This window comes from Condylura cristata, unplaced genomic scaffold (genome assembly GCF_000260355.1).
Source record: "Condylura cristata isolate star-nosed mole 26May11 unplaced genomic scaffold, ConCri1.0 scaffold00002, whole genome shotgun sequence".
Lineage (NCBI taxonomy): Eukaryota > Metazoa > Chordata > Mammalia > Eulipotyphla > Talpidae > Condylura > Condylura cristata.
The window spans coordinates 45,455,660-45,480,872 of NW_004567103.1; the positions used below are offsets into that span (position 1 = coordinate 45,455,660).

Consider the following 25,213-nt stretch of genomic DNA (forward strand, 5'->3'; position numbering starts at 1 on the left):
TGGGGCATTAAATGCTCTGAGTGTTTTAGTACAATGCTTTCCTTGTGTTTACAGACAGGTTAATTATTTTATTAATGAAGACTTTGACTCTTTACAAAAAGTTGTAAGTGTGCTTTTCGTTTTCTTTTTTAAAACTTTTTGTGTTATCATTTCCTAGGCAGCTGGAGGAAGTATCTCACACCAGGTTAGCTTCTCCTACTTCAATGCATTTAACTCCTTACTGAATAACATGGAGCTTGTTCGTAAGATATATAGCACTCTAGCTGGCACAAGGAAAGATGTTGAAGTCACAAAGGGTAAGATATAAAAATTATATGTTTTACTTTGAATCTCAGCATTTTCACATTTTCATCTAGGGTATTAGGTTAAATTTACCACATTAAAGCCAAATCTAGAAAGTATGCTACCATGTCTAGGTATATGCTTCACTTGAACCATAATGGTCTCCAAAAATCCAGGTGGATTTAATGGAATGCTGAGGTCAGGAGTGGAGAAGTGGCTTTGACAGTTTTGAAAAGAACCTTGGCCTAGTCTGTCAAACAGGTCAGTGGCACTCTGGCAGCAGCTTGTTTGTGTGAGGAAGGAGTTGCCACAGAAAGATGGGCAAGCCTACTCCTTTGCTGAACTGTAGTATGTTTTAGAGGACTGGAGAATAGCCAATTCTTTTATCTTGAAACTCTGGAGACCAAAGTGAATAAACAGGATAAGAGAGGATTCAAAGGAGATTGTGTTATCTTTTTGAAGTTAATTTATCTGTTATTGCTGTTTTATTATCTTAAGATTTTTTTACTAGCTTTCAGAAGTTCATAGTTATTATTATATAGTTGAATTTAGGTATTCAGTTGTAAATTTTTAAAATAATACTAAAATATCTAGCTTTCAGATTATAGTTGGCTAAGATAGAAGGTTGTTGTATATTAAGAGTCTTTTAAGATTTTAAAATATTTTCATTCTCTTACAGAGGAATTTGCCCAGAGTGCCATACGCTATGGACAAGTCACCCCACTAGAAATTGATATTCTGTACCAGCTTGCAGACTTATATAATGCTACAGGGTAACTATTGCAATAATTTTTCATGATTATCTATTATAGGAAAATTCTTTTAGCTTGTGAAACAGTAGTGTGCTTTCAGTTCATCTCATCAGTATTTTTTCAGTGGATCAGTCAGATAAGTAAAACAGGGAGAAAGAGACAGGATAGTTCAAGAGGTGGTGACAGTTTGAGTGGGAGGTGATGAAGGGAGGTAGGAGGGAAAGTTCAGGAGAGGAAAGGACAGAGAAACATGAGAGAAAAAGGGAGAGAAGAGATAGAAGGAGAGAGGTAAAAATAAAGGGTTGAGATTCATGAGAGACGGACATAAGAGAAGGGCAAAAATGAGAGAAAGGGCTGGAAATGATAAGCAGTAAAAATTAATTTAGTTAGGTGCAGGGTTAAATATCAGTGCTATCAAGCTGTTGCCAACCACTGTGGCATCAGTTTTATCCCTGGCCAGGAGCTGATGACCCACATGGCGTAGCAGACTTCTGTCTCATCTGCTGCTCCCTTCAGCAGTGTATTTCAGTAGATCCACCTGTTCTGTTCTCCACTCTGTCGCTGATAATTCTCTCACCTCCCACACCTCTGGCCTACACCGCAGTTCTTGTATGCATAAAAAAATAAAAATTCTTTAAAGGATATTAATTAAGTCACGATTCTCTGGAAGTGGCACAAATTTTTAAGGATTTGTAGAAATTTGCTTAAATTTATAAAATAAACTGGGGACTGTGGTTCAATATGAATGATCATTTTACTAAATGGTTTGGTATGAATGATCATTTTGTACTGAAAAGTATCATTTTCTAAAATATGCCTGTGACCTTATCGTAATAGTTACCATTACAGGCAAAGTCAGATGTTTTATTCCTCTATTTTATTTATTTATTTATTTTTGTGCCTCTGTAGATTAAACAACCAAAGTACATATTAGATATTTAATTGGAGTCTTGTGCAAATCCAAAAGAAAATCTCTTATCTGTGGTTACCTAGTAGGAGCTGTGGGGTAGGGAATTTATGATTTATTAAGTGATTAGTTCTCTCTTTTTTAAGATACATATAGTAGTTTTTGAGTATGGGAATATCTGAAAATTTTTAACCCTAAAAATGAGAACTGTAGAAGTTGAAGGTACGCGAGTAATTTATTGCCTTCATGCTAGTGACTTTTGTTTCAATCTGCAATTATTAAGTTTATTGATCTGCATTTTATTTATTGTTGATTTACAATATTGTATATGTTTTACATACTGAATTGTTGAGCTGGAGATAATATTGAGCAGACAAGCCTGTCTTTGGTGATTGACTAGAAATAACAGGCCACATCTCTTCCTTCTAGAATTCACATTTTTAACAAGGTTTTAAGTCTCCTTTTAAGTTATTTTCAAACTAATCTGAAGTGAGCTGCTGACTGGTTCATGGAATATGTATATTTTTAAATAGTATGTTTTGGAAAGAATAAGGTGTTCACATGGTTCTTGAGAGTATGCTGTAAAAAAACAAGGCAGCTAATATCAGTATTATGTTTATCCTTCTTAAAGTACATTAAATATATTCAGAATACATAAAATACAAGAGAATACATTTCGTTATATGAACTGTCAAAATCTGTACTTTGCTTCTAGCAAGAATGGTTTCTTCATTGCAATTTTAAATTTGTGTGCTCCATATTATTTTTCAGGAGTCTTATTTTTTGATGTGGCGAATAGGGTCTAAAGACACTTTTTCTCACTAAAATGATGTATGTGATAAATAAAAAATATTTCTTTTAAATCATAATTTTCCTCCCTCTTCTCCTTTTTTTCTAAAGAAAGATGATCTGTTATGAAGAATTTGTTAAGTGTCTAACAGTTCTTTCTTCCCCATGTTTTTGCCTGAAGGCGCTTGACTTTGGCAGATATTGAGAGAATAGCCCCGTTGGCTGAGGGGGCCTTACCTTACAACTTGGCAGAACTTCAGAGACAGGTAGGAGCCTCATAAATAGAATCACTTTCAAAAATGCTGAAATAGTTTGTACATGACAGCCCAGACTTCTGAATTTTATGAAAATTTAGAACTTCTTTCCAGAAACAGATTTCACTTGGCTCAAAAACTGTTATAGAACTACTATTATTCCTTCGCTCATACAGTATTTTTATGGGGTAAGTAGATTAATGGTTTTGGTTTTTTTGTTGTTTTTTTTTTTGCCTTTAGTTTATTAAGATAAGGAAATTAAGAGTGCAAACATACTTAGCTTTCTTCCCCCTAGAACTAGCAGTCTTTTCCCTTCATTTGTTTAGCCACATTTTTAAGTTCACTTTGTACCCTTAAATTGATATTCATAGGGTTTTTTAAATACAAAAATTTTTGTAAGAAATAAAATATTTCACTGAGGTTGTGTCTTATAGATCACATCAATAAAAATGAAAAACTGTCTAATGAATGAGAAGGAAAATTTTGACTACTGTTAAATTTTGATAAGATATTAGTTTTAATATTCTGGATGATTGAAAAATAGTTTCTAAATCCTATGAAGTTAATGCCACCTCATTTTTTATTTCCAAATAATATCTTGGTAGGAAAATAAATCTTAGGATCTTACCCTGGAAAGTGGGTAAATGGGACAGTTTGTAAAATGGGACAGGTTTTTTTTTTTTTTTTTAAATATTGTTTTAAACAGAAATCCCAGTTTTTATAGGCTCGAAGGAAACTTCATTTCTAACAAATGATCATATGACTTTGTGTATGGTAGGGTGAGTTATAGGAGGGCTAGTCCTTGTCTGCTATTTCTCTGCTCTGTTAGCTATGAGACCTGTGTCCTTCATGATTCTGTAAGGGACTGTTGTCCTTTGAGGCTAGGAGACAATGGGGAAGCCATGAAAATTGGGGGGGACGAGGATGGGAGGCAGAAAGTGGGAGGCAAAAGTTAAAAGCTAACTGGGCCTACGATAGAAGGAGACCAACATTTTCTTCACTGTTGCTACCTTGGCGAACAGCCAGACATGCTATTGAAAAACCATGGCAGGTAAGTGTGTTTCACTTTGGAAAGTTTTGGTAGTAAATCTTTCTTCTACTTGAGCTCCAAGGAATGGTAATTCTCCCTCTAAAACAAATTAGGATTTCCAGTTATACTTTACCTAATAAATAAGAGCTTTTGTAGTCCAGTTAGAGTAAATAGAAAATGATTGCTTTTATATCTACATATTATGTTAATACTTTGGTGTAGAGTAAAATATCCTACAGATTAAAACACAGCTGTAACTCATTGCAATTTAACTTCTTTAGTAAGCAAAAGCTTAATCTGCTGCTATCAAAGTTTATTTCCATTATAAGTTCTCCTTTAAAAACAGATGGATTTACTCTAATCAAATGGTTTTTATTTAATAAAATTATTAACAACTTACGACATTCAAATATTTAAAGGACTCTCATTGAATTTAATTTTATATTTTGAGTATATATTTACAAAAATTGTTCCTGAAGTTTGAAGAATGGCACTTTTAAAGAAAGTTATTTTACAGTGTTCCATGTTTATTAATATAACTTTCTCTGGGACTATCACAGTATTTGTTACTGGTAAATATTTTCACTTGGCTTATTAAAATCTAATTTTAAAGTCCCAATTAATTTTCTCCTTTCTTAGCTTTTCTGCTGCTCATAATTTTCATTTCACCTGCCTCTTGCAGTTTCACCAGAGAAACTGCACCTTATCTGAAAATTGTTTTTGTAATCTTTGGTGATCTAGGTATACAGTATCCTTCATGTTTCTTAGTTCTTAGGAAGATGATGTAATCCTGGTATTGGTATAAGTTCTTCTTAAGACAGATTGGATGATGATTTGTCTGATTCAGTGACTTTTGATATTTTTATGCTGGTATGGTATGATCTGGTAAAAGGGCTTACTTTAATTAATGAACTTAATGTTGTATATAATGACAGTGATTTAATATCATGCACACCTGAAACTTATATAGTGTTTATAGTGTTTACTAGCTCAATAAAATAAAAAATTAAATTAAAATATGACATATTAATTCTTAGATGTGATTTGTAGACATAAGAATTTTATTTTTCCTAGCTTTATTTTTTCATTCTAATCATACATTTTGGTTGTTATAAAATCTAGCTTTTTTTCCCCCTTCTATACGCAGTATAAAGTTTCCATTTTTCCTTCCGTCTCTCCTGACCATCCATAGTGTACCATTTGGAAGAGGCATTTCTCTTTATTGTTTTGGTGTGTTACATAATGCAGCTGGGTTTGAGTAGACTGCTTGACTTGTTAACTGATATGATTTTGCCTTATTTAATTTTCACTTATAGGATAGGGTACTTTTTAATTTCATTATTTTAATTTTACAGTTACAGTTTTATCCCCCCTATCATTTCCCATCTTACACATATGCTTTGGGAACAGGTTAAAAATCATGTAAGGCTCTCAACTCTTGTTTTGCTTTGAAAAACACTTAATTAATCTTGTTAAATATCACCTTCATGATCATAATCATAACCTTAAGGGAAAGAGTGCTTTTTCCTTTGGCCCCATTTACTCACGGTAGGCGATCATCTTAGTGCTGAGTATTTTCTTTCAGGCTAAATGCTAAAAATTCAGTACACAGTCATTAATGGAGATGACAGCTACAGTAGCATTCTACATATGAATATTCATGAAGTGAAATCCATAGCATTAATTACATTAATTTACATATCTGAATACAAGTGAACCATAAGTTAAAGTGATAGCTAAGCTTAAAAAAAAACCTCAAACCATTACTAATCATATATTGTATGTTTTGCTTTATAAGTGCTGCTTAATAAGGGTTGAGGTGACATTTCTTTCAAAAGGCATTTAGGTATTTATAGTTAGAGATGTTTTTGGCTAAGAATTAAAGCATAGTATGATCCTTCAGTTTTCATAAGATTTTGTAGGACTTCTAAACATTCTTTAAAAGCAGAGAATACAAAGAAAATATATGTAGTTGAAGACAGAAGAATAAGGGAATTAGTGGTTACTTAATTCTTATGTGGGATGATAGCCTTTTCGTTTGTGAGTTTTAAATCGAAATTTTGAAAGGAGACATGATTAAAAATAAACTCGTAAGATTGAGGTTTATTTTCATCCAGTTTGATTAAGAAACTTGTTTCTGAAAAAAATTTTATATACATGTTATTAGAAGTTAAATACACACATGGATGTGTATACATACATACATACACATATATGTATACATACACACATACACACATACACACGTGCGTGTGTGTTTTTAATAGGTAGCATAACAGCCACAGGTTTTTACACAGGCCAAATGCCATGACTTGAATTTGTTCAAAATATCTTGTTAAGCATCACCTTTACCTTGATGGTACAGAATGTGTTTATATTTTCAACTATTTTGTTTGGAGTAGTATCAAAATTAACTGGTTAACCTCACTGTGTTTAATCAACATTAAAAAAAAAACTAAAACATATTCGGTCAATATAATACTTTAATAAGATGATACCAAAACCATTTCCTCATTAATAAATGAAAATTAAAAATCTTTTATAATTTCTTGGGTTTATGTTTAAAATGTATATTACATATAATTTTACAATGTGTGTTCCTTAGATTTTTAAAATATGATTATAGTGGAATATGCATATAATTTATAATCAGATGCTGGGGTTAGATACTTAGAATCTTTGCCTGGATTGTTCAGTCATAATTACTGGAGATTATTGACTTAAAGAATAATGGGGCATGCAATGACTAGATCAAGACTATCTGCTTGTTCCTCCACTCCCAGTGAGACCTTTATAAAGTCACCGGTCCTGTTCATGGTAAGGTCATCTTACCTTTTTATGTACAGTGGACTCTCAAACAAATGAATAAGGTGCAGTCTTCCTGTTGGTGGCATGACTGAGTCAGCATTCTTCTGATGGTCTCACAAGGGCATTTGTTTGTAGAAGGATGAAACATATCAGATGCTGAGGTTGCTTGAGGCCCAGGTCCTCAGTGGTTGGTAAAGTACTCTCCTCTTTGGGAAAGCAAGTATCTAAGCAATCTAAAATTAGTATACGACTACTACTAATAAACTATACAAAAAGTAGTTATCTTTTTGGATGGCACATTCTTTTGCCTTTCTATGAATGAATAAAAAATTAGACTTATGGCCCTCACTGGTGGCTCAGCGGGTTAAAGACCAGCACTAAGAAGCTAAAGCCACTTCAGCATGAGTTCTATCCTCACCCAGGGAGGTGATCCACATGGCTTGGCAGACCTCTCCTGACCTACCCACTGCTCCTCTCAGCAGTGTACTTGGTCAGTCTGCCTGTTCTGCTCCCCACTCTGTCTCTAGTGAATCGTCTCACCGCCCCTGCACTTCTGGCCTGTATCCCAATTCTGTATGAATAAAAAATAAATCTTTTTTAAAAATTAGATTTATATGGGCCCTCCCTGGTGGCGCAGCGGGTTAAAGCACAGCACTGAGAATCTAAAGCCGCTTCCTCATGAGTTCAATTCCCGCCTGCCCCGGAGGTGACCCACATGGCGTGGCAGACCTCTCCTGACCCGCCCGCTGCTCCCCTCAGCAGTGTATTTCGTTGATCTGCCTGTTCTGCACTCCACTCTGTCTCTGGTGAATTCTCTCACCCTCCACATCTCTGGCCTGTATCCCAGTTCTGTATGCACAAATAAAATAAAATCTTAAAAAAAAAAAATGTAAAAAAAAATTAGATTTATATTCAGGGTTTTGTTAAAATATCTTAGACTTTCCTAGTTAGATTTCCAATAAAAGTATCAATCTCAGACTATTAACAACTATGTTGTTACAGCATATAAACCAAAAGTAACAGGTGACTGCAGTTGCTTAGGCTGACTTGATAGGAATAATGTATTCCCTGCAAGATCATGAATGAGTCCTACTATGTATCATTTGCTACTTTTTTCTTATGATGGTCTTCCCTGTTAATTATCATTTTGGATGTAATAAATCTATGCTTTTACCTTATAGATTATAATTAAGTTGGTATATTGGGATAGTTGAAATTTATAAAATATAGAGTGATCTTATTTGAAGTAACAGTGTTTTTTTAAGAGTTTTCATCAAGCATCACCTATTTTGCTTTTTACAATAGAATTTATTGAACCACAGCACTATAAGTGGGATTTTAAAAGATCTACTTATAGATGTCACAATTAAATATTTAGATATTAGAAACTTTGGTTAAAACAGAAGTGGTGCTTATTATTTATAAAACAAGATGGCAGATAAAATCTTTTATACATTGCTTCCCAAGTGTTAATATTTTGACTTTGCCATGTTTTGCTTGGTTATTTGAGCTTTGAAGAGGTTGTACAAATGAAAGCATATCAGAGTGGACTAGTTTACTTCCTCCACTTTTAGATTTTATGATAAAGCCAATATAATTAATATTCTTTGACAATAAGAATTAAGATAGTGTTTGTACATTTTAGAAAGATTAAAGTTTTCTAAGTTAAAGAAGGGGGGAGGGTTTAAGCCTGAAATATTTATTTTCCTGAAAGATTCACTTCTGTACAGTGATCATGTATTCCCAAATAGTAGCAGATAAGTGAGGTGTTAATAGGCTTATTAAAAAAATGGGGGTGGGGGCTGCTTTGTGACTATTTGGTTGTATATGGTTTTTAAAAACTAATAATAGAGATAGCTATCTTATTACAATCTTAAAATAACTGAATTGTAGAATTTTTCACTTGCTATCTGCTTTCCAAAATTTCTTACATGTTTCTTCTTCTTCCCCACAGCAATCTCATGGTTTAGGCAGGCCTGTCTGGCTCCAGATTGCCGAGTCTGCTTATAGATTCACTCTGGGCTCAGTTGCTGGAGGTGAGTGACATGTCTGTGTGCTGTTTCAAGCTTATGTCCATGTAATATTATCTCACTAGACTGGGACAGATCAGCAGAGGTGCAGTTCATTGTTCCCCGGGGTCACGGCTGCAGGGCTTTCTGAAGTGTTCTTTATTTTTACCTATGATCAGAGGGCTTGTCACAGCACAGCCATGGCCCCTCTGGCTCCAGACTGTCTTCAGGACAAAACCTCGGTAATAATGGGAAAGTCTTAGATGTAGTGCTGCACTCAGTTTCATTATACAGGTTAAAACCAATATGAAGAAATGGAGAGCAAGACTGTGTTTGTGAAATTGAGAGTAAGGGCAGGTAGGAAATCAGTATTTGGGGTACAAATCCTAGAACCTTATGAAATAAAACAACCTCTCAGAGTGATTTGCTTTTGTTTTTCTGCTTGTAGTTCAGGAATATGCTGGGCTTGTAGTTTATGTGATAAAATAATCCTCCCCACCCTATTCCTGGCCAGAATTTGAGGGACTGGTTTTTTTTTCCCTTAAATACACTCTACAGAAAATGTGTAGAATCTGAAGTTCCTTTTTTGAGAAGAACCTAGCAGTTGTGATTAAAATATTTATGATTTTTCAAAACAAGTCTGAACTGATGAACAATTAATTTTTTCTTTTCAATCTCAGTTTTAGAACTTGCAAGGCATGTTTTGGTTTTCAACAGTTTAGAATAGAATAATCTAGTTCATGTTACAAATTTTTTAGTGCCTGAATTTTATAAACCCTGGTCTCTTTTCCCCTTTTACCAAAAGGTAGGTCATGTTGAAATTAAGTTCTAAAATTATGATTGTAAGTAAGATTAATTTACCAAAATGTTTTTTTAAAATAACTTTAAAAATTACAGTCTACTGAGATGGAAAAATGCACAAAAATATGTAAAAATAAACTATTATAAAATTAAAAAAAAAACAGTAGGCAGAGGAAATGCACTGGACTATGGTGATGGCACATGGGTGATTTGGTGATGGGAAGCCCACAGGGATTACAACTGAGATGGAAAAAGGCACAAAATGATGTAAAAATAAACTACTATATTTTTTTAAAAAAGCTTTGTTTTTAGAAATGTTCATATATATGAAAATAAAATTTAAAAAAATTACAGTCTGTATGTGACTGGGAAATGTAACGCAATGCCATATATAATGGTTGAATTTATAGAGAATTGAATGTTGATTCTTTAAAACAATTGTGCTTGTGGACCCCGATGGTTGTTATCCTGTCATTCTTAAGCTGAGTATGGGAGAAGGGGAAATAACAAGTTTTTTTTTTTTTTTGAGAATAGATAGGTTTATCATCTTCTTTGAGATTTATTGTTTTTATGATCCTCTATTTAATTGTGCTCTCTTTTAAGCATAAAAATTGTTCTGTTTGTAGCTGTGGGAGCCACTGCAGTATATCCTATAGATTTGGTGAAGACTCGCATGCAAAACCAGCGTGGCACTGGCTCAGTTGTGGGGGAGCTCATGTACAAAAACAGTTTTGACTGTTTTAAGAAAGTCTTGCGCTATGAGGGCTTCTTTGGACTCTACCGGGGTGAGTAAGCAAATCTCAGCTGCTGAACTTAGTGACTTTTTATTACCAACAGAAGATTTTAACTCCCTCATGAAAACCAATATATAACTTGTCCACTCACCTAGGGTTGTTTCAAAACCTCTTTATTATCCTCTGAGACTTATCTCCCTTTAAATGCTTTCTGCTGATGACTAGCAGTATTAGCCTTCAAACAAGCTCCTCATTTCCTCTTTCTGCTGTTTATATTTCTTGGGTGACAAACCCTGCCCTGCTTCTGTCCCAACATGGTTCTGTGGTCACCATGCTCCTACAAACTAAGGCACATACATGTTTACAGGTGGAATACAAGGACTACAGCTAAGAAACAGAGCTTCTTTTCTCAAAGAATTAGAGAGGCTTCATCCCTTTCTGAAATAGAAGCTAGGCTGCCACTTGAAGGTGAGTTTAGGAATATCATCATTTTTTTTCTCGTCCTAGATGACCATTCATACCTCTTTTTTAGTGAGCCACCTGAGATTTAAAAAAGAAAACCTTTGGATTCCAAGTCTCATTCTTGCTCCTCTCCTCCCTAGTTTAGCGGCACTGAGTGAAAGCAAAGAGATTTTCTTTTGCGGGGAATGTTACCACTGATTCTAGTCTGAGCATAGAGCTGTCGGCATCAGAGGCAGCAGCCCCATGGAGGATTCTCTCCACCCCTGTGGGCTTTGTAGGAACTTGTCTTTTTTGAGAGGGAATGACTTTCATGTACATGTTTTCACATTAGAATTTAGGGTTTCCTTTTGGGAGAGAGATTAATTTTTTAATCCCTTTGGGCGCCACTTGGAATTCTTTGAAAATATTCTACATGCACAAGTCCAGGGCACTTATGTAATTTACTGTACTTGTTTGTTTGCACTCACAGTCATTAATCTCCAGCTCCTTCTGAGCTCTGGTGAACTGTTTGGCTAGAACTTCTTCCCAGGAAGGAAGAACAAAGCTTTATGCTCATGGACAGGAGAAAAAATACCTCTGGTTGGCAAAATGTGCAGACTTTCAAGTGAAAATGTATTTCTGATATACTTAAATTTGAAAAAGGGGTTCATGAGGATGTTTTTTTATTGGCATTTGATTTTGTAAAAGAATGCCATTTTGAATTCAATCTAGTCTCAAATATCCTGACCCCAAGAATAAGTGTAGCTTATTTTGCTCAACTGTTCAGATCTCTAGCCTATGTAAATTTCAGCTGTACAGCATGTACTATCTGTCCAGAGTACAGATCTGTGTTTGTGAATGGTAGCTTGAAGCTGTATTAAACCCAGCACTTCTAGATTGTATTTAATAGAGAATGTGAGTGTTGAGTGGTGCTAAGGTTTTTCTTTTTTCCTTGACATCTCCATCTTCCTTTGTGGCAAAATGTCCTTTAACCCACTTCTTGGTTTACTTTTAAGGACAATACCCTCTATTAGAATGAACCTAAGTATATATTGGCATAGTTTAACCTTCTAAATTGATGAATGCCTACATGAAATCATTTGAGAGAGATTTCACGTTAATAAAATGGGTCCAGTGTAGCAAGTTGGGGGGTGGAGAGAGCAGGGGAATCGTTAGTTTTATTCAGGATGCAAACTGGTAAAATCAGTTCTTTAAATGAGAGACTCTTGTATTAGGGAGAAGATTGTAGGAGTCCTGTATGTGAACACTATGATTATTGAGATTGTCATATATTGCTTAGAACTGGACCATTATTCTGTCAGATGATTGACAAAATTGTTGACAGATTAGCCTAAATTTCTTTGCAGGCAATAATGTCAGTACTTTATTAAAATTCCATGAGCCTTATTGAGGCAAGTTGTAAAACAAATACACATGCTGACATGGTTGTGTGGGAATTAGATTAAAAGTAATAGGACCTGATAATCATGAAGGTTAGAAAGTTAAGACTGCCATCTGCTGATTTATTCTTTGAATCAGTCTGCTACCCATTAAAGGTATGTGTGGATTTGTGTTTGTCATTGATAATTCAGTTTGACTGACAGTAGCCTGTATGTACGATTACTTGCTGGCTCTCAACTCATAGAAAATCACTCAGTAGTATCCTCAAAGTAGGAATAGATCAGCAGTGGGCTTGCAAACACATACACAGCTTGCCTTATGGGGTGATTTAGAGGATATAAAATGTTTATTGTTAGCATCTTTTAAAAAGGTATGCAAAAAAAAGAAAATGTATGCTAACAATTTGGGTAATTTGTATACTTTGGAAAGCTGAGCCCCATGAATATTTACAGATGTTGAATTGTTTATTTTTTCTTTTCCATTTTGCATCCTGCCTGGGAAATTTAACTTTCTACAATTGATTTCCTTTGTCTTATGGGATGCTTTTGACATGTCTTAAATTGACATATATTAGTAAATAAGAATACAATAGGAGTATTTTTTTGCTCATAGAAGATACTATTAACTGTTACTTAAAGCTGCATTTTCCTTTGCAGTTTTGGCTTCTTTTTAAATAAATGAATGCTGAATTCTGGGTTTCTCTAAAGAGAAAATTATAGGAGTTAGTATTGTATGACAACCTGCCCACTGTATATTCTTATATAGATAGCATCATTTGTGGCAAAATCTGAGTCTATTTAATATCATGCTTGCAGAGCTTTTCCAAGCATAAAATCATTCACTTCTCTAACATGTTGGTGTGTATTTGTAAGCTAGTTGTACAGGGAGGGGATTTGGTTATATTGCTACCTATTGGTGTTACAGGAATAGAAAAGACCCAAGGGCTCCATCCCTTCCTTGTGTAGTTTTTGAAAGGTGTTGGAAACTAGACTTTACAGGAAGCATGGTTTAAAAAAATTATAGCCTCAAGAAATCATAACTTTATATTTGACATAAATAATTATTATACACATTCAGTTTTTAGGATCATTTATTTCTTATTTTAATGAAAGCCCTAAAATGTTTGATGGGTAAATAATATGGGGGAAACCTTTCCTTATGGGGCCTGTGTATTCCCATCTAATATATCTATATTGCTAATGATTTTCTCCATTTACCTAGGTCTGATTCCACAACTTATAGGGGTTGCTCCTGAAAAGGCCATTAAGCTGACTGTAAGTTTCTTTCTTATTGAATTTATGTCATTTGTTTAGATTACCATTAAACCAAAATACTGAAACTGTTGCCATCAAGGCTGGCACATTTATCAAGGCATTTGTGAAATTTAAAATTTGTATGTAAACATTTGATAATTTAAAATTTTATTATTAGGTAAACCTTTTACTGACTTGGAAAACTGGTTGGGAATTCTGGTTGAGTAATGTTATCTTTCTAATCAGGTTAATGATTTTGTCCGTGACAAATTTACCCGAAGAGATGGCTCCATTCCACTTTTTGCAGAAATCCTTGCTGGAGGTTGTGTAAGTAGTAATCCTGGATGTTCCTTGTGGCAAATATGTACCTTTAACCCTTTTGCATATTAGATATAATACCTGAGAGACATTATCCTTGAATTTAAGAGATTCTAAGCAAATTTTCTCAGCAGTTATATGAAATAGTTTTTAAATTTCATTGCATATTCAACTGGTTTTGAGTATAGAAAAGAGGTAGTATATTTGTATACTTGGTCTTTTAGAAGTTCCTGAGCTATTCTATACTTCTTAAAGTTCTAATTTTGATTCATAAGTATCACAGGAGAGAGTAGTGGTAGAGTTTCCTCTAGATGACTGATTAATCAGACCCTTATATTTTAGGTGTAGGTTGAGTAAGCCATTGTGGTATGATTATGATACTCCTTTTTTAGGGACCAGTGGGTAGAGAAAGCAACATAACTATATTGACGATATTGACAATTTTCACACAGATTCATGTCATAGTTACTTTAAAGCACAAAGATTTTTGTCTTTAAAGTGAATAGGGCATTTGATTTAGATCAATTCTAAAATCTAAGTTTGTAGCTCAAATAATTTTATTTGTGGTGTGCATTTCACATTTGGTAATAGATAATTTACTTGAGACTTAATTAGTCTGTTTTGTTCCTGAAAATCTTAATAACTTCCAGTTGAATTGGCTGACAGTCTTGGCTAAACCCTTCTTGGGTGCTTGTGGATCCTGAAGTGATGAGGTTAATGACCTTTGCAGCTTTTAATTCAGAGAAGATGCCCTGAGGGTCAGAGACTGGGGCTGCTCTTATTTCTTCTTGATGAGATTTGTCAGCCTGGCACATACCTGGGTCCTCACTTTTCTGCAACTAAAGTTCTTATGGAAGAGGTGACTTGGGAGTATGTTTGTACATGTGAGTGTGTGGGTGTTTGCATGGCTGGCAGAGTGGGTTCTCAGAAAGTAAACATTTTGTAAACTCTTTCATGGAGAACGAACAATGGATATAGAATAAGACCTTTGTTTTTAAGCAGGTCGTCAGAAATGTATTTTCTCCTCTTCCTTTACCCCAATAAGATGTTGTAGGTGTTTCTCTTGTTATGAGAGAAACTTTAAAAAAATCATAATTTTTCTTTTTCAGTGGTTTCAGTTTCAGTTGGGTTAAAAAGTTCTCTAACTAAATTTCATTATAGGACATGCATGGTTCTTTTGTTTTTGCTAGATCCAGACCCTGTTTCAAGGTTTGAACTTCGGGAATTATTGACATCCAGGTTGCAATGAAGGCTGTGCTGACACTCAGATCTAATTTCTAAATTTCTTTCTTAATCCTGACTCCCTTTTGGAAGCTTTGATAGCTTGTTTACCTGGAAAATGACACCATGAAAAATGGGCAGGTTGGGCTCTAGTAGGATGATTTGATTTTCTGCAGTTCTTCACCTTGAACAATTTCTCTCTTCTTCTTTCTTCCTTCATGAAAAAAGAAAATGCAGTTATTGAGTTTTGCCTTTATGATAATTCAGTATCACCACCGAATAAATGATTTTTAAAGCTTAATCTACTTCATCTTCTAAAAGTCTATGCATTTCAACAGCATAAGTTCTTAAAAAAGGATGTCTCTATAGAATATCAGACTCTATGGAACATGGAAATATATCCTTTACTTAATGAATTGTTTTCCAACCTTTTAGCCTTTATTTGTCTTTGAAGCTCAGCTGTGTCTCCTGGAGACAGTAGAAAATTGGGTTTGTTTTCCGAACCTACCAAAGACTCTGTGCCTTTTGATTGGTGAACTTAGTTCATTCACATCGAGTAATTATTGATGTGTGAGAGCTTGCTGCTTCCATGTTGTCTTTAGTGTTTTGATTCTATTTATTTCCTTGTTCAGTTTTTTGTCAACTTTGTACTCTTTGATTTAGATAGGAGCGCTCTTTTCAATATTCCTTGTAGTGGAGGGCTAGTATTGGTAAACCCTTTCAGCTCCTGTTTGTCTGGAAGGTCTTTATGGCCCCTTCATTGCTGACAGAAAGTTTTGCAATATGTAGTATTCTTGGTTGGCAGTGTTTTCTCTTTGAGTATTTTGAATATGTCATTTTATCCTTTACTAGCCGATAAAGTTTCTGCTGAGAAACTGGATAAATGCCTGTGAGTACCTTTATAAATTTACTATTTTTTTTCTCTAGCAACCCTCACCCATGTAGGTACATCCATATAGTTAGAAGATTAAGTAATCCTGAGAGCCACGATCTGTAACTAACTGGTTCACTGTGCCATGTCTTCATCAGCAAGATAAGTTTGTACATCTCCAAAGAGTCATTTAGAAATAGTTCTTCCCTATTCTGTTCCCAGAAATTAGCGTGCTTCTGACTTTAGGCTTGTATACACGTGACTACATATGAGGCTTGCATGCATATGCACATAAGTTAAAATTTCTTATACATTTATATTGAAATTGCATTGAGACATATTTAGGAACTTGACTCTTCCCTTAACTCTGTTTATGGTCAGGTGCAGTTTTATCTGTTCACGTTCTCACACACTGGTGTAGATCATCACTTAGCAATGAGAAATTTACAATTTACTCCTTTTGAACTATCTATCTGAGGCTTGTTTTAAAAGAAACAGCATTTTCCTATTGCTTTATAAAATATGTAAGAATGTTTGGTTAATGGTGTGTGAAACAGTCATTGCCTCTTGATTCAATACTAGTTCTGTAATTTTTGTTTTTTTAAATAATAGTTTATTTTTACATCATTTTGTGAATTTTTGGTTATTTTTAATGCGCATATTCTATAATTTGTTTGAGTTGATGTGGCCCAAATTGAAGCTACAGTTTCATCATGTTCTATAAGGGAAGACTTTATTATGAACAGCTCAGATTGAACATTTTGTGGTTGGAGGGAAATGTGCCAAAATATAGGAGACCACACATCAAAGAAGGAAGAAAACAGGGAGTTGGCACAAGTCTCTTTGTATACTCTGCCCCTGGGGAAGGATTTTGAGGGCAGGAGGTTGAACAGGCCTAATCCTGTGTGCAGCCCTTTGGCCTCAGGCACACTCAGTGTCACAGCCTCCCCCTCCCCCCCCTTTTGTTGTCAGCCTTTCTTGGTTTATTCTCATTAAAAAAATATATCTGTGACCCACGATTAAATGAGTTTTTCCTTTTCTGTTAGATATGGAAACTTCACCCAAAATGAGATTTACTCTCTTGTATTGTCTATTTCACCATTCAGTTCTGAAACGAAATGACAATACTGGAAAATGAAAGAAGCTAAGTTTGTTTTAATTATTTATTTATGTATGCCTTGAAGAGGAAAACTTAGCAGGTTAGAGGCTAATTTTATAGATTTTGTGAGTGAAAAATTCACCAAAAGTATTGTATAGGGTGGTACATTATCTAATATAAGCATCAATACAAACAACAGCAAAATATGAAATTAGACAGTGTTTAAGACTGTGAAGCTGTGTATCATTGTCACTTAACTTGAAAATGTATATATCTTAGTGTCTATTTTTTTCATATCACTGGCTATATTTGGTTCACTTTTTTTAAACATTTGTATATACATAAGTAGATAAGCCTTCTTAAATTTTCAAATCCACAGCTATTTAGTGCTAATTTTTAAAAAATGCATTTAAAATATATAAATGAACATGATCACCCTGAGAGAAGAACTAGTCTATTCTGAGACCAGTTCTATTTCTTGGGTTTTTTGTGTGGTTTTGATTTTTAGGTAGGTACGTCCATTCATATGAGTCATAATTAAAAAGGTACATGGCATATACTTTGAAAATTCTTTTTCTTAGTTCTTATTTATATTTTCAGGAGGCTACCAATGTTTTCATCTCTCAGCCATTCTCATTTTGTTAAAATTAGGGAAATGTTGACACATTTTTGATGGACAGATACCTAATTTTTTTTTTAAGATTTATTTATTTATGCATACAGAACTGGGGTACAGGCCAGAGGTACAAGGGTGGTGAGAGGATTCACCAGAGACATAGCGGGGAGCAGAACAGGCCAACTGATGAAGTACACGCTGAGGGGAGCAGCGGGTGGGTCAGGAGAGGTCTCCTGTGCCATCTGGGTCATTTCCAGGGTGGGGATCAAACTCGTGCTGAAGTGGCTTTAGTTTCTTAGTGCTGCACTTACCCACTGCACCACCAGGGAGGGCCCAGATATCTACTATTTTATGTTCAGTTTATGTCATTGGCATACTGAGTAATAAATCTTCAAAACATGTTATAGTAAATGTTTGTATTTTAAAATGTAGTAATTTCCTTCTCTTATTTGTACTGTTTTAATTGAGAACTTATATTTGTACACTCCAAAAGATAAGAATTGGTAGGAGAGCATAAATCTCAGTGAACTGGCAACTGTTTCCAAAGCTATTATTTCCTGGGGTGGTACTCTGTACTGATGACTCAGAACATGAAAGAACGTTGTATTGACTTAAACATTTAATGAGTGGCACTCAACCCTGAAATTGGTGGTGGCAAATTTTGAAAATTAAAATAAAAATTGTGTTTCTATTCCTTTTTCTTTTTAATCTGCTTTCGTTCAGCACATTAACATATATTTTCCTAAAGATAGTCTTTGCAACCATTATCCATTATTTAAACAAGAGGCTTTGAGAAGTAGTAAACTCTTCCAGTTGGTGTGGTCTTTAATACAAATGATGTGAACAATTACTTGGATTATCATTTTAACATAATTTTTCACCCAGCAATTCTTGAAAGTATTGTTTGCTTAGATGAAACATCGAAATGCTTCCTTCTGCCTGCAGTGCAAAAGATTAAAAGAGAGAACACAGGCAAATTGACATGTAAAATTGGGCCAGTTGGGGACTGGGTGCCAGTGGTCTGGATTGTGTCAGGTTGGGAGTTGCAGTAAACCCAGAGAGAGACAGCAAATTGCTGTGCCTCTGTGTGTGGTGTTCCAAAAAGGGATTAGGCCCTGGGGGATTCAGGACTATAAGCTTTCCTGAAAAAGGAAAGGAACCTCTGAGTTGTGAATGTTGATAGGAGTCAAGGATCAGGATTGAGGTAGGAGTAGCTGGGGGTACGTAGACCTAAGGCAGCTAGGTTAATGAATGTGCTGGGACTTGTTACTGACCCTCAGAAGGGAGTCTTGGAAGGCTGTAGATTTTAGAATCATGAGCAGGATGACGGTCAGGTGTAGAAGTGGCATTGAATGCTGCGTGTGAGTTTCGTAGGTATTGTTTCTCTTCCTGTGGAATTACTGTGCCCCGCCAGTGAGGCACACAGTCCCTATTTCATGTGTGACGTGATATCAGACAAATTTTGACTACATAATGTTTTTTTTTTTAAGATTTATTTATTTGTGCATACAGAACTGGGGTACAGGCCAGAGGCTCAGGGGCAGTGAGAGGCTTCACCAGAGATAGAGTGGGGAACAGAGCAGGCAGATAGACAAAGTACACTGCTGAGGGGAGCAGCGGGCGGGTCAGGAGAGATCTGCCACGCCATGTGGTCACCTCCGGGGCAGGCGGGAATCGAACTCATGCGGAAGTGGCCTTAGATTCTCAGTGCTGTGCTTTAACCCGCTGCGCCACCAGGGAGGGCCAACATAATATGTTTTTAATGAAGATGGTTATGATGATATAATGAAAACTGCTGCAGTTTACAAAGATTTTTCATTTGTGACTGGAGAGATGTATGAAGTTTTGAATATATTTTTTACATATGCATGTAGATATGCACACTTTCTCACAAAATCCAGAAGAGGTTGGTAGTACTCTCCCTCCCACTCCCCTTCCAGTTAACAGATTTCAGATGCAAATACAATCTCATTATCCAAATTTAAAACTCCTGTCACTGTTGGACTGTGGGGTTGAACTCAGGGTAATGAGAGATTCCATTTTCCAGTTCTGCCTCAGAGAGTTCCTCTGGTTTTGCTTGAAGTGATACTGAAATTGCTACTCTGAATTCTGCCCTTGTGTGTGCGCATGTAACTTGTATGTATCTCTCTTGGAATTTTGCTCAGGGTTACATTTTAGCATTTGAAGCAGAGGAAACTTTCCCCTTGTGATTTCTGGCACATCTGTGGGGTAAATTTATGTTAGTTGCTTCTATACAATCCAAGGAGGCCAAAGCAGGTGTCCAAGCTAAAAATGTTTGCTTAGCTTAGCAAATACCATTGTACATCCAAAATTTAGCTTCAATTTCTACCAGTCTTCTAAATTTTCACTTGGGACTCCCCATCGTTACATCTGGCTTCACGTTTGTTTTCCAAATGAGTTTATAGTTTCACCATTTTGGATATGGCTGGGTTGACCATGGAAATATTAGTGTGTAAAATTCTTAACATTTCATATAGAAGTAAATCCAGGCACAGAGTTTGGGACCAGGAGAGCCCTCCAGCATTGTAAAGTGGTACTTGTAGAGGCTTCTCTGAAATGTCTTTGCTTAAACTACCAGCTCTGATATGGAATTCTGCTTCTGTCTCTTCTCCCTTTCCTGCAGGCTGGTGGCTCTCAGGTCATCTTTACTAACCCATTGGAGATAGTAAAGATTCGCCTACAGGTAGCTGGAGAGATCACCACAGGACCCAGGGTCAGTGCCCTGAATGTGCTGCGGGACTTGGGACTTTTTGGTCTGTACAAGGTAGGTGGCTTCCCTCCTCTTATCTCAGTGGAGAGGTTGTAATGTACTCAATAGAGATGTGAAAGAATGTGGAAACCACGCTACTCTCACCCCAAATGGAAAAGCAATCTTGTCCAGCAGGGTAGTCCCTAGAATAGAAAATCAAACAAAAAGAAAAAACTGGGACACTTCTATTAGAGGCAGTGGGATGCACAAACACGCCTTCCAGTTATCATCTCAGGCTTTTATGAAGTTGCCAGCAGGGAGGCCAGCACCGCAGACCCGCTGGCTTGGGGCCGAAGCCTTTATTTGGTGGCAGGTTTGGGAAAAAGTTTCTTTGGTTTTCTCTTTGGGCTAGTTTAGGACTTCAAAATAGTCTTATGTTTATTTTGAGTCTGTTATCTCTATTGTTATCTTCCCAGTAGGAGCTTCTCTTTGTCTTACTAATTTGACCACAGTGAAACAGTAGTAGACTTTGGTAGGATTCAGGTCTTTAAGAAGTTAAGTGGTGGGATTTGTCAATAATGAATTCCATTTAAGAAAAAAAAACAGAAAAAACAGTGTACTGTACTTCAGCAAAATGCCAGTCAACAGATTCCTTCCCTGCAGGTATACTTACTCCCATCATTACAGATCAGATGTAATGGAGCAGAAGCTATTATTTTTCTTAAACAAGGAAGAGTTTTTCTTTCCATTTTTTGGTCTGGTATAAGGAGGGAATACGTAAATTTAGCTGCTATAGGCAACTGTGTTTCCACAGCATCTGATTTATTTATAGATCCATCACTGTATAAATGTGTAAATTGGCTTCTGTAACTGCAAATTAGAAATTAGAAATTCTCCAGATTAGAATCACACAGCTACTGAGCTCTAAGGAGACCAGTAAAGCAGTGATGCTGAGCTTGAGAGAGGTTTGTAGACATTCCTTTCCCCAGTTTCCATCTTTTTTTTTGGAATTCCCTTGGAGAGATGAACTTATCAATATTCTTTTCCATTTCATTCTTCAGAGAGTCCCTGCGTTTTGTTGTTTGTTTTTGTTTTATTAATGTTTTAGTTTGTCTTTTAAAAACAGAACACTTAGGGAAATGAACACCAAAATTGGGGTACTGTGTCTAGCCCTGAGTGATAGAATAGTGTGGGCCAATGACCAAACTGAGAAAGGTGCTCATTGCCACCTCACTAGCTGAGACTGGCTGTCTCAGTGATTTTCTACTCCTGTGCCAATTGCCTACTGAAATATTTTGCCTGGGTTCCCCTGGATCCTCTGCTATTTAGGACACAAGCAACAGGAAGGATCTCCCCCACTTCCAGAATAATCACTTTCTTTACTACTGCTTTGACTATAGAACGTCTACCTGGTACTTCAGGGGTCAGGGGTTCTAAGCTGGTCTGCACTGAATTGGTAGTTCAAGTTTGGGGGCTGCCTTTAATGGTTGCTTGGAATCCAGCTATTAATCTTGAGGTTTGAATTCTACTCCCACCTGTGTCTCCCTCTTCACCTCCCTCTCCATACACATCAAAGCCAAGTGGAAAAACAATGTGGAGGTTTGAGAGCTGATTTTTATTAACCTTAAAAATGTAATCTGTAGTGAAAATGCCAAAACGTTCATAGTTGTCAGAACTTACTTGTGGTCCAGGATCCACTAGCTTTTCTCTAATGTGGAGCTATCTGTATTTACCCCACTAAACCTCCCCCTTTCCCTTCTACATCAGTCCAGTGCTGTTTGAGGGATACCTCAGACTTACCATCTGGATCTCTCTTGGGCATTCATACCCTGTTTACACAAATGTTTTGCACTATTTCCTCACTGTGTGACAGGGTGCCAAAGCGTGTTTCCTCCGAGACATTCCCTTCTCTGCGATCTATTTTCCTGTTTATGCTCATTGCAAACTACTTCTGGCTGATGAAAACGGACGTGTGGGAGGTTTAAATCTCCTTGCAGCTGGAGCCATGGCAGGTAACTACAATTTTTAACTAAAAAAATCCATGTCTCCCTATTCCCCCACCATTTTCTTTAAAAAATATAGATGTTCTCTGTGCTTTTTTCCCTTTTACTTCTAGAAGGGTTATTGTTTGTATCAGACTTAGTTTAAATATGATTGCCTTTTCTCCTTTGTGGGATGTGCTGTAATACTGATGAGAGTTAATTACATTTGCATAATGTGGATAAACAGCTTAATGCAGCTTAGCAACTCAGAGCCAAATTAGATCTGCCCATCTAAATTGGGCTTTCATCATTAACATGTTTCTTAGCCTCCTGTGCCCTGAAACTTGAGTGCAGCCAAGCTAAGGTTAAGGTGGAAAAGTTCTTCATCAAATCAATTGCTTTGTTATACCTTGTGCTGATGCACAGGTCTTGCATGTCCTTCTAGTCCCTATTCTTTCTGCTGTCATCCTCATTAGTTCAGGGTAAGCAGGACTTCCCCAGCAAACCACCCTGAATTCCACTGGCCTCTCTTCTGGTCCATAGCACTTCCTGCTTTTATTAATAGTTGTTTGCATAGGTCTGATCTTCTCTACTGAGTGGTGAGTGTCATCCTAGCCTTCCCTGTATGGCAACCATAGTAATCTAGTAATCACAGGCACTCAGTCATTGTGTGTGTGTGTGTGTGTGTGTGTGTGTGTGTGTAGAGGATGTGTGGGGTGGGAGGAGCCTTTGAGGAGCCTGAGGGTTTGGAGTGAACCATGTAATTGTTCTCACCTATGAAGACAAAGAGTCACTTGTGATGATTAAGAAGCTAACTGCTTTTATTTGGTTGAGCTTTAGCAAATCCTTGTCCTCTAATTTTTGTAACTTCAGTCCACTGCACATTTGAGCACCAACAAAGTAATCTGCTCTGTTTTGCTGTTACAGGGCAGCCCAGAGTGGACTGGGTTTCCCCTTAACATTGCTACTCAATCCTTGTGCAGCCCCTTTTTGGTACTGATCAATGCCTCCCAGTTTTTTTTTTTTTTTTAAGATTTATTTATTTATGCATACAGAACTGGGGTACAGGCCAGAGTTGTGGAGGGTGAGAGGATTCACCAGAGACAGAGTGGGGAGCAGAACAGGCCGACTGAGGAAGTACACTGCTGAGGGAAGCAGCGGGCGGGTCAGGCGAGGTCTGCCACGCCATGTGGTCACCTCCCGGGCAGGCGGGGATCGAACTCATGCGAAAGTGGCTTAAGCTTCTTAGTGCAGTGCTTTAACCCGCTACACCACCAGGGAGGGCCCTGCCTCCCAGTTTTAATAGGACCAGTAAATGTTCTCTCCACCCTTTTTTTTGTACTTTACAGTGTCAACCAAAACCAGCCAAAGAACAGTTCAGTTGTAGGTAGGCATTTTGCCAGTGGTTGATGGATCCAAGTAACATTCTTAAGAACTGTCAGCAACAACTTCTTGTTTACAGATATTTGCTGTCAGTTTTTGAATGAGAGATGAATTTTCTAATTTTTACCAATAAATCTTTGTTGGTAGGCACTGAGAACATTGAGAATTCAGAACATTAACAAAGGCAGGCAATTTACCTAGTTTCATCTGAATAAAGTGCAGAGTCATGTGGAGGGGAGGTATTTGTATCATTCTATTACAGAGCCCCCCACAAGTCCACCAGCCTCTATCTGCCTAGCCATCATTCAGTGATACTCAGACCAAATTGAATTTCTTCCCTCTGGGGGTGGTTATGTTGCTCTTTTGTTTCCTGTCTTGTTTTATGAGTAAAAAGTGTGGTGTGAAATGGTCTGTGTGCCCTGCTGCTGATCAATCTCAACATGACCCCAGGGAGTTTGGACCCAGGGAATAGATGATAAGGTTTTTTGATGGTCCCTCCCATTGTTAACTGGTTGCCTGGCCTCACCTCTAGTGTTAATGACTTCTGTCATATGAGCATGTCTGAAAGGCATCGCAGTCAGCTCTCAAGTCAGTCTCTCAAAATAGGTGAGTATGAGTATTAATATTCACCTCTCACAGTAAGGTGACAAAAGAGTCAGCCCAAAGAAACCCCCAAAACTAGTTTTGTGTCAGATGTTTTTACAAGTCCACTCAATTGATACTATCCCCACTTCTTCCCACACATGAAAATGCTGTGTCTTATTTAAGAAACAGCCAAAAAAAATAATAATAATAATTGAAACCTAGAGGGGCAACACTTGGGGATCATCCTAATACTGCTGCCCCTTTGTTTTTCAGTTCTTTGGAATCATGTAGTGAGTGGAGAATGATTTTCCTATTTCAGAGCGAAAATGAAGAATTTTTCTTTGACCACACTGTAGCAACTATTGATCCATATATCCAATTTTCCAATTAGTACCCAGGCATCTACTTAAGAAGCCTTCAATGAAAGCAGTTAAAAGTTTCTAATTGTATTGTTAGATGTTAGTAGTTTTATCTTTACTCAAGTACTTTGGTTAATTTAAATGTCCCTTTCTCCTGAAAGGTGTGCCTGCTGCATCTCTGGTGACCCCTGCTGACGTCATCAAGACAAGACTGCAAGTGGCCGCCCGCGCCGGGCAGACTACATATAATGGTGTCATCGACTGTTTCAGGAAGATACTCCGAGAAGAAGGGCCCTCAGCGTTTTGGAAAGGGACTGCAGGTAGGAGATGGGGCCATATGGATTGACTGGCTGGTGTAAGGTCCTGCTCCTGTTCCTCACAGGTTGTCTTTGCTGCAGTCATCGTGGGTATTAAATATCCCTCTTGTTCCATCTATCTTTTTGCAGCACGAGTGTTTCGATCCTCTCCCCAGTTTGGTGTTACTTTGGTCACCTATGAGCTTCTTCAGCGGTGGTTTTACCTTGATTTTGGAGGCCTGTAAGTATAGCTCTTCAACAGTTTTCTAAAGAAAACACCAAAACCAATACACATCTTTGTTCAGCCTACAG

The 25,213-nt window shown here is 36.7% G+C and overlaps 1 protein-coding gene across 1 annotated transcript in view; it reads left to right on the forward strand.

Annotated features, from left to right (window-relative positions):
- The window catches only part of SLC25A12 (solute carrier family 25 (aspartate/glutamate carrier), member 12), a 65,509-nt gene that overhangs the window by 37,982 nt on the left and 2,314 nt on the right, over window positions 1-25,213 (forward strand). Inside the window, exons 7-17 of the mRNA XM_004674544.2 lie at window positions 158-296; window positions 962-1,055; window positions 2,912-2,996; window positions 8,777-8,858; window positions 10,259-10,417; window positions 13,430-13,482; window positions 13,708-13,788; window positions 20,231-20,371; window positions 22,170-22,308; window positions 24,767-24,925; window positions 25,052-25,142. Of these exons, the coding sequence (XP_004674601.1) occupies window positions 158-296; window positions 962-1,055; window positions 2,912-2,996; window positions 8,777-8,858; window positions 10,259-10,417; window positions 13,430-13,482; window positions 13,708-13,788; window positions 20,231-20,371; window positions 22,170-22,308; window positions 24,767-24,925; window positions 25,052-25,142 (1,223 nt within the window). The remainder of the gene's footprint in view (window positions 1-157; window positions 297-961; window positions 1,056-2,911; window positions 2,997-8,776; window positions 8,859-10,258; window positions 10,418-13,429; window positions 13,483-13,707; window positions 13,789-20,230; window positions 20,372-22,169; window positions 22,309-24,766; window positions 24,926-25,051; window positions 25,143-25,213) is intronic.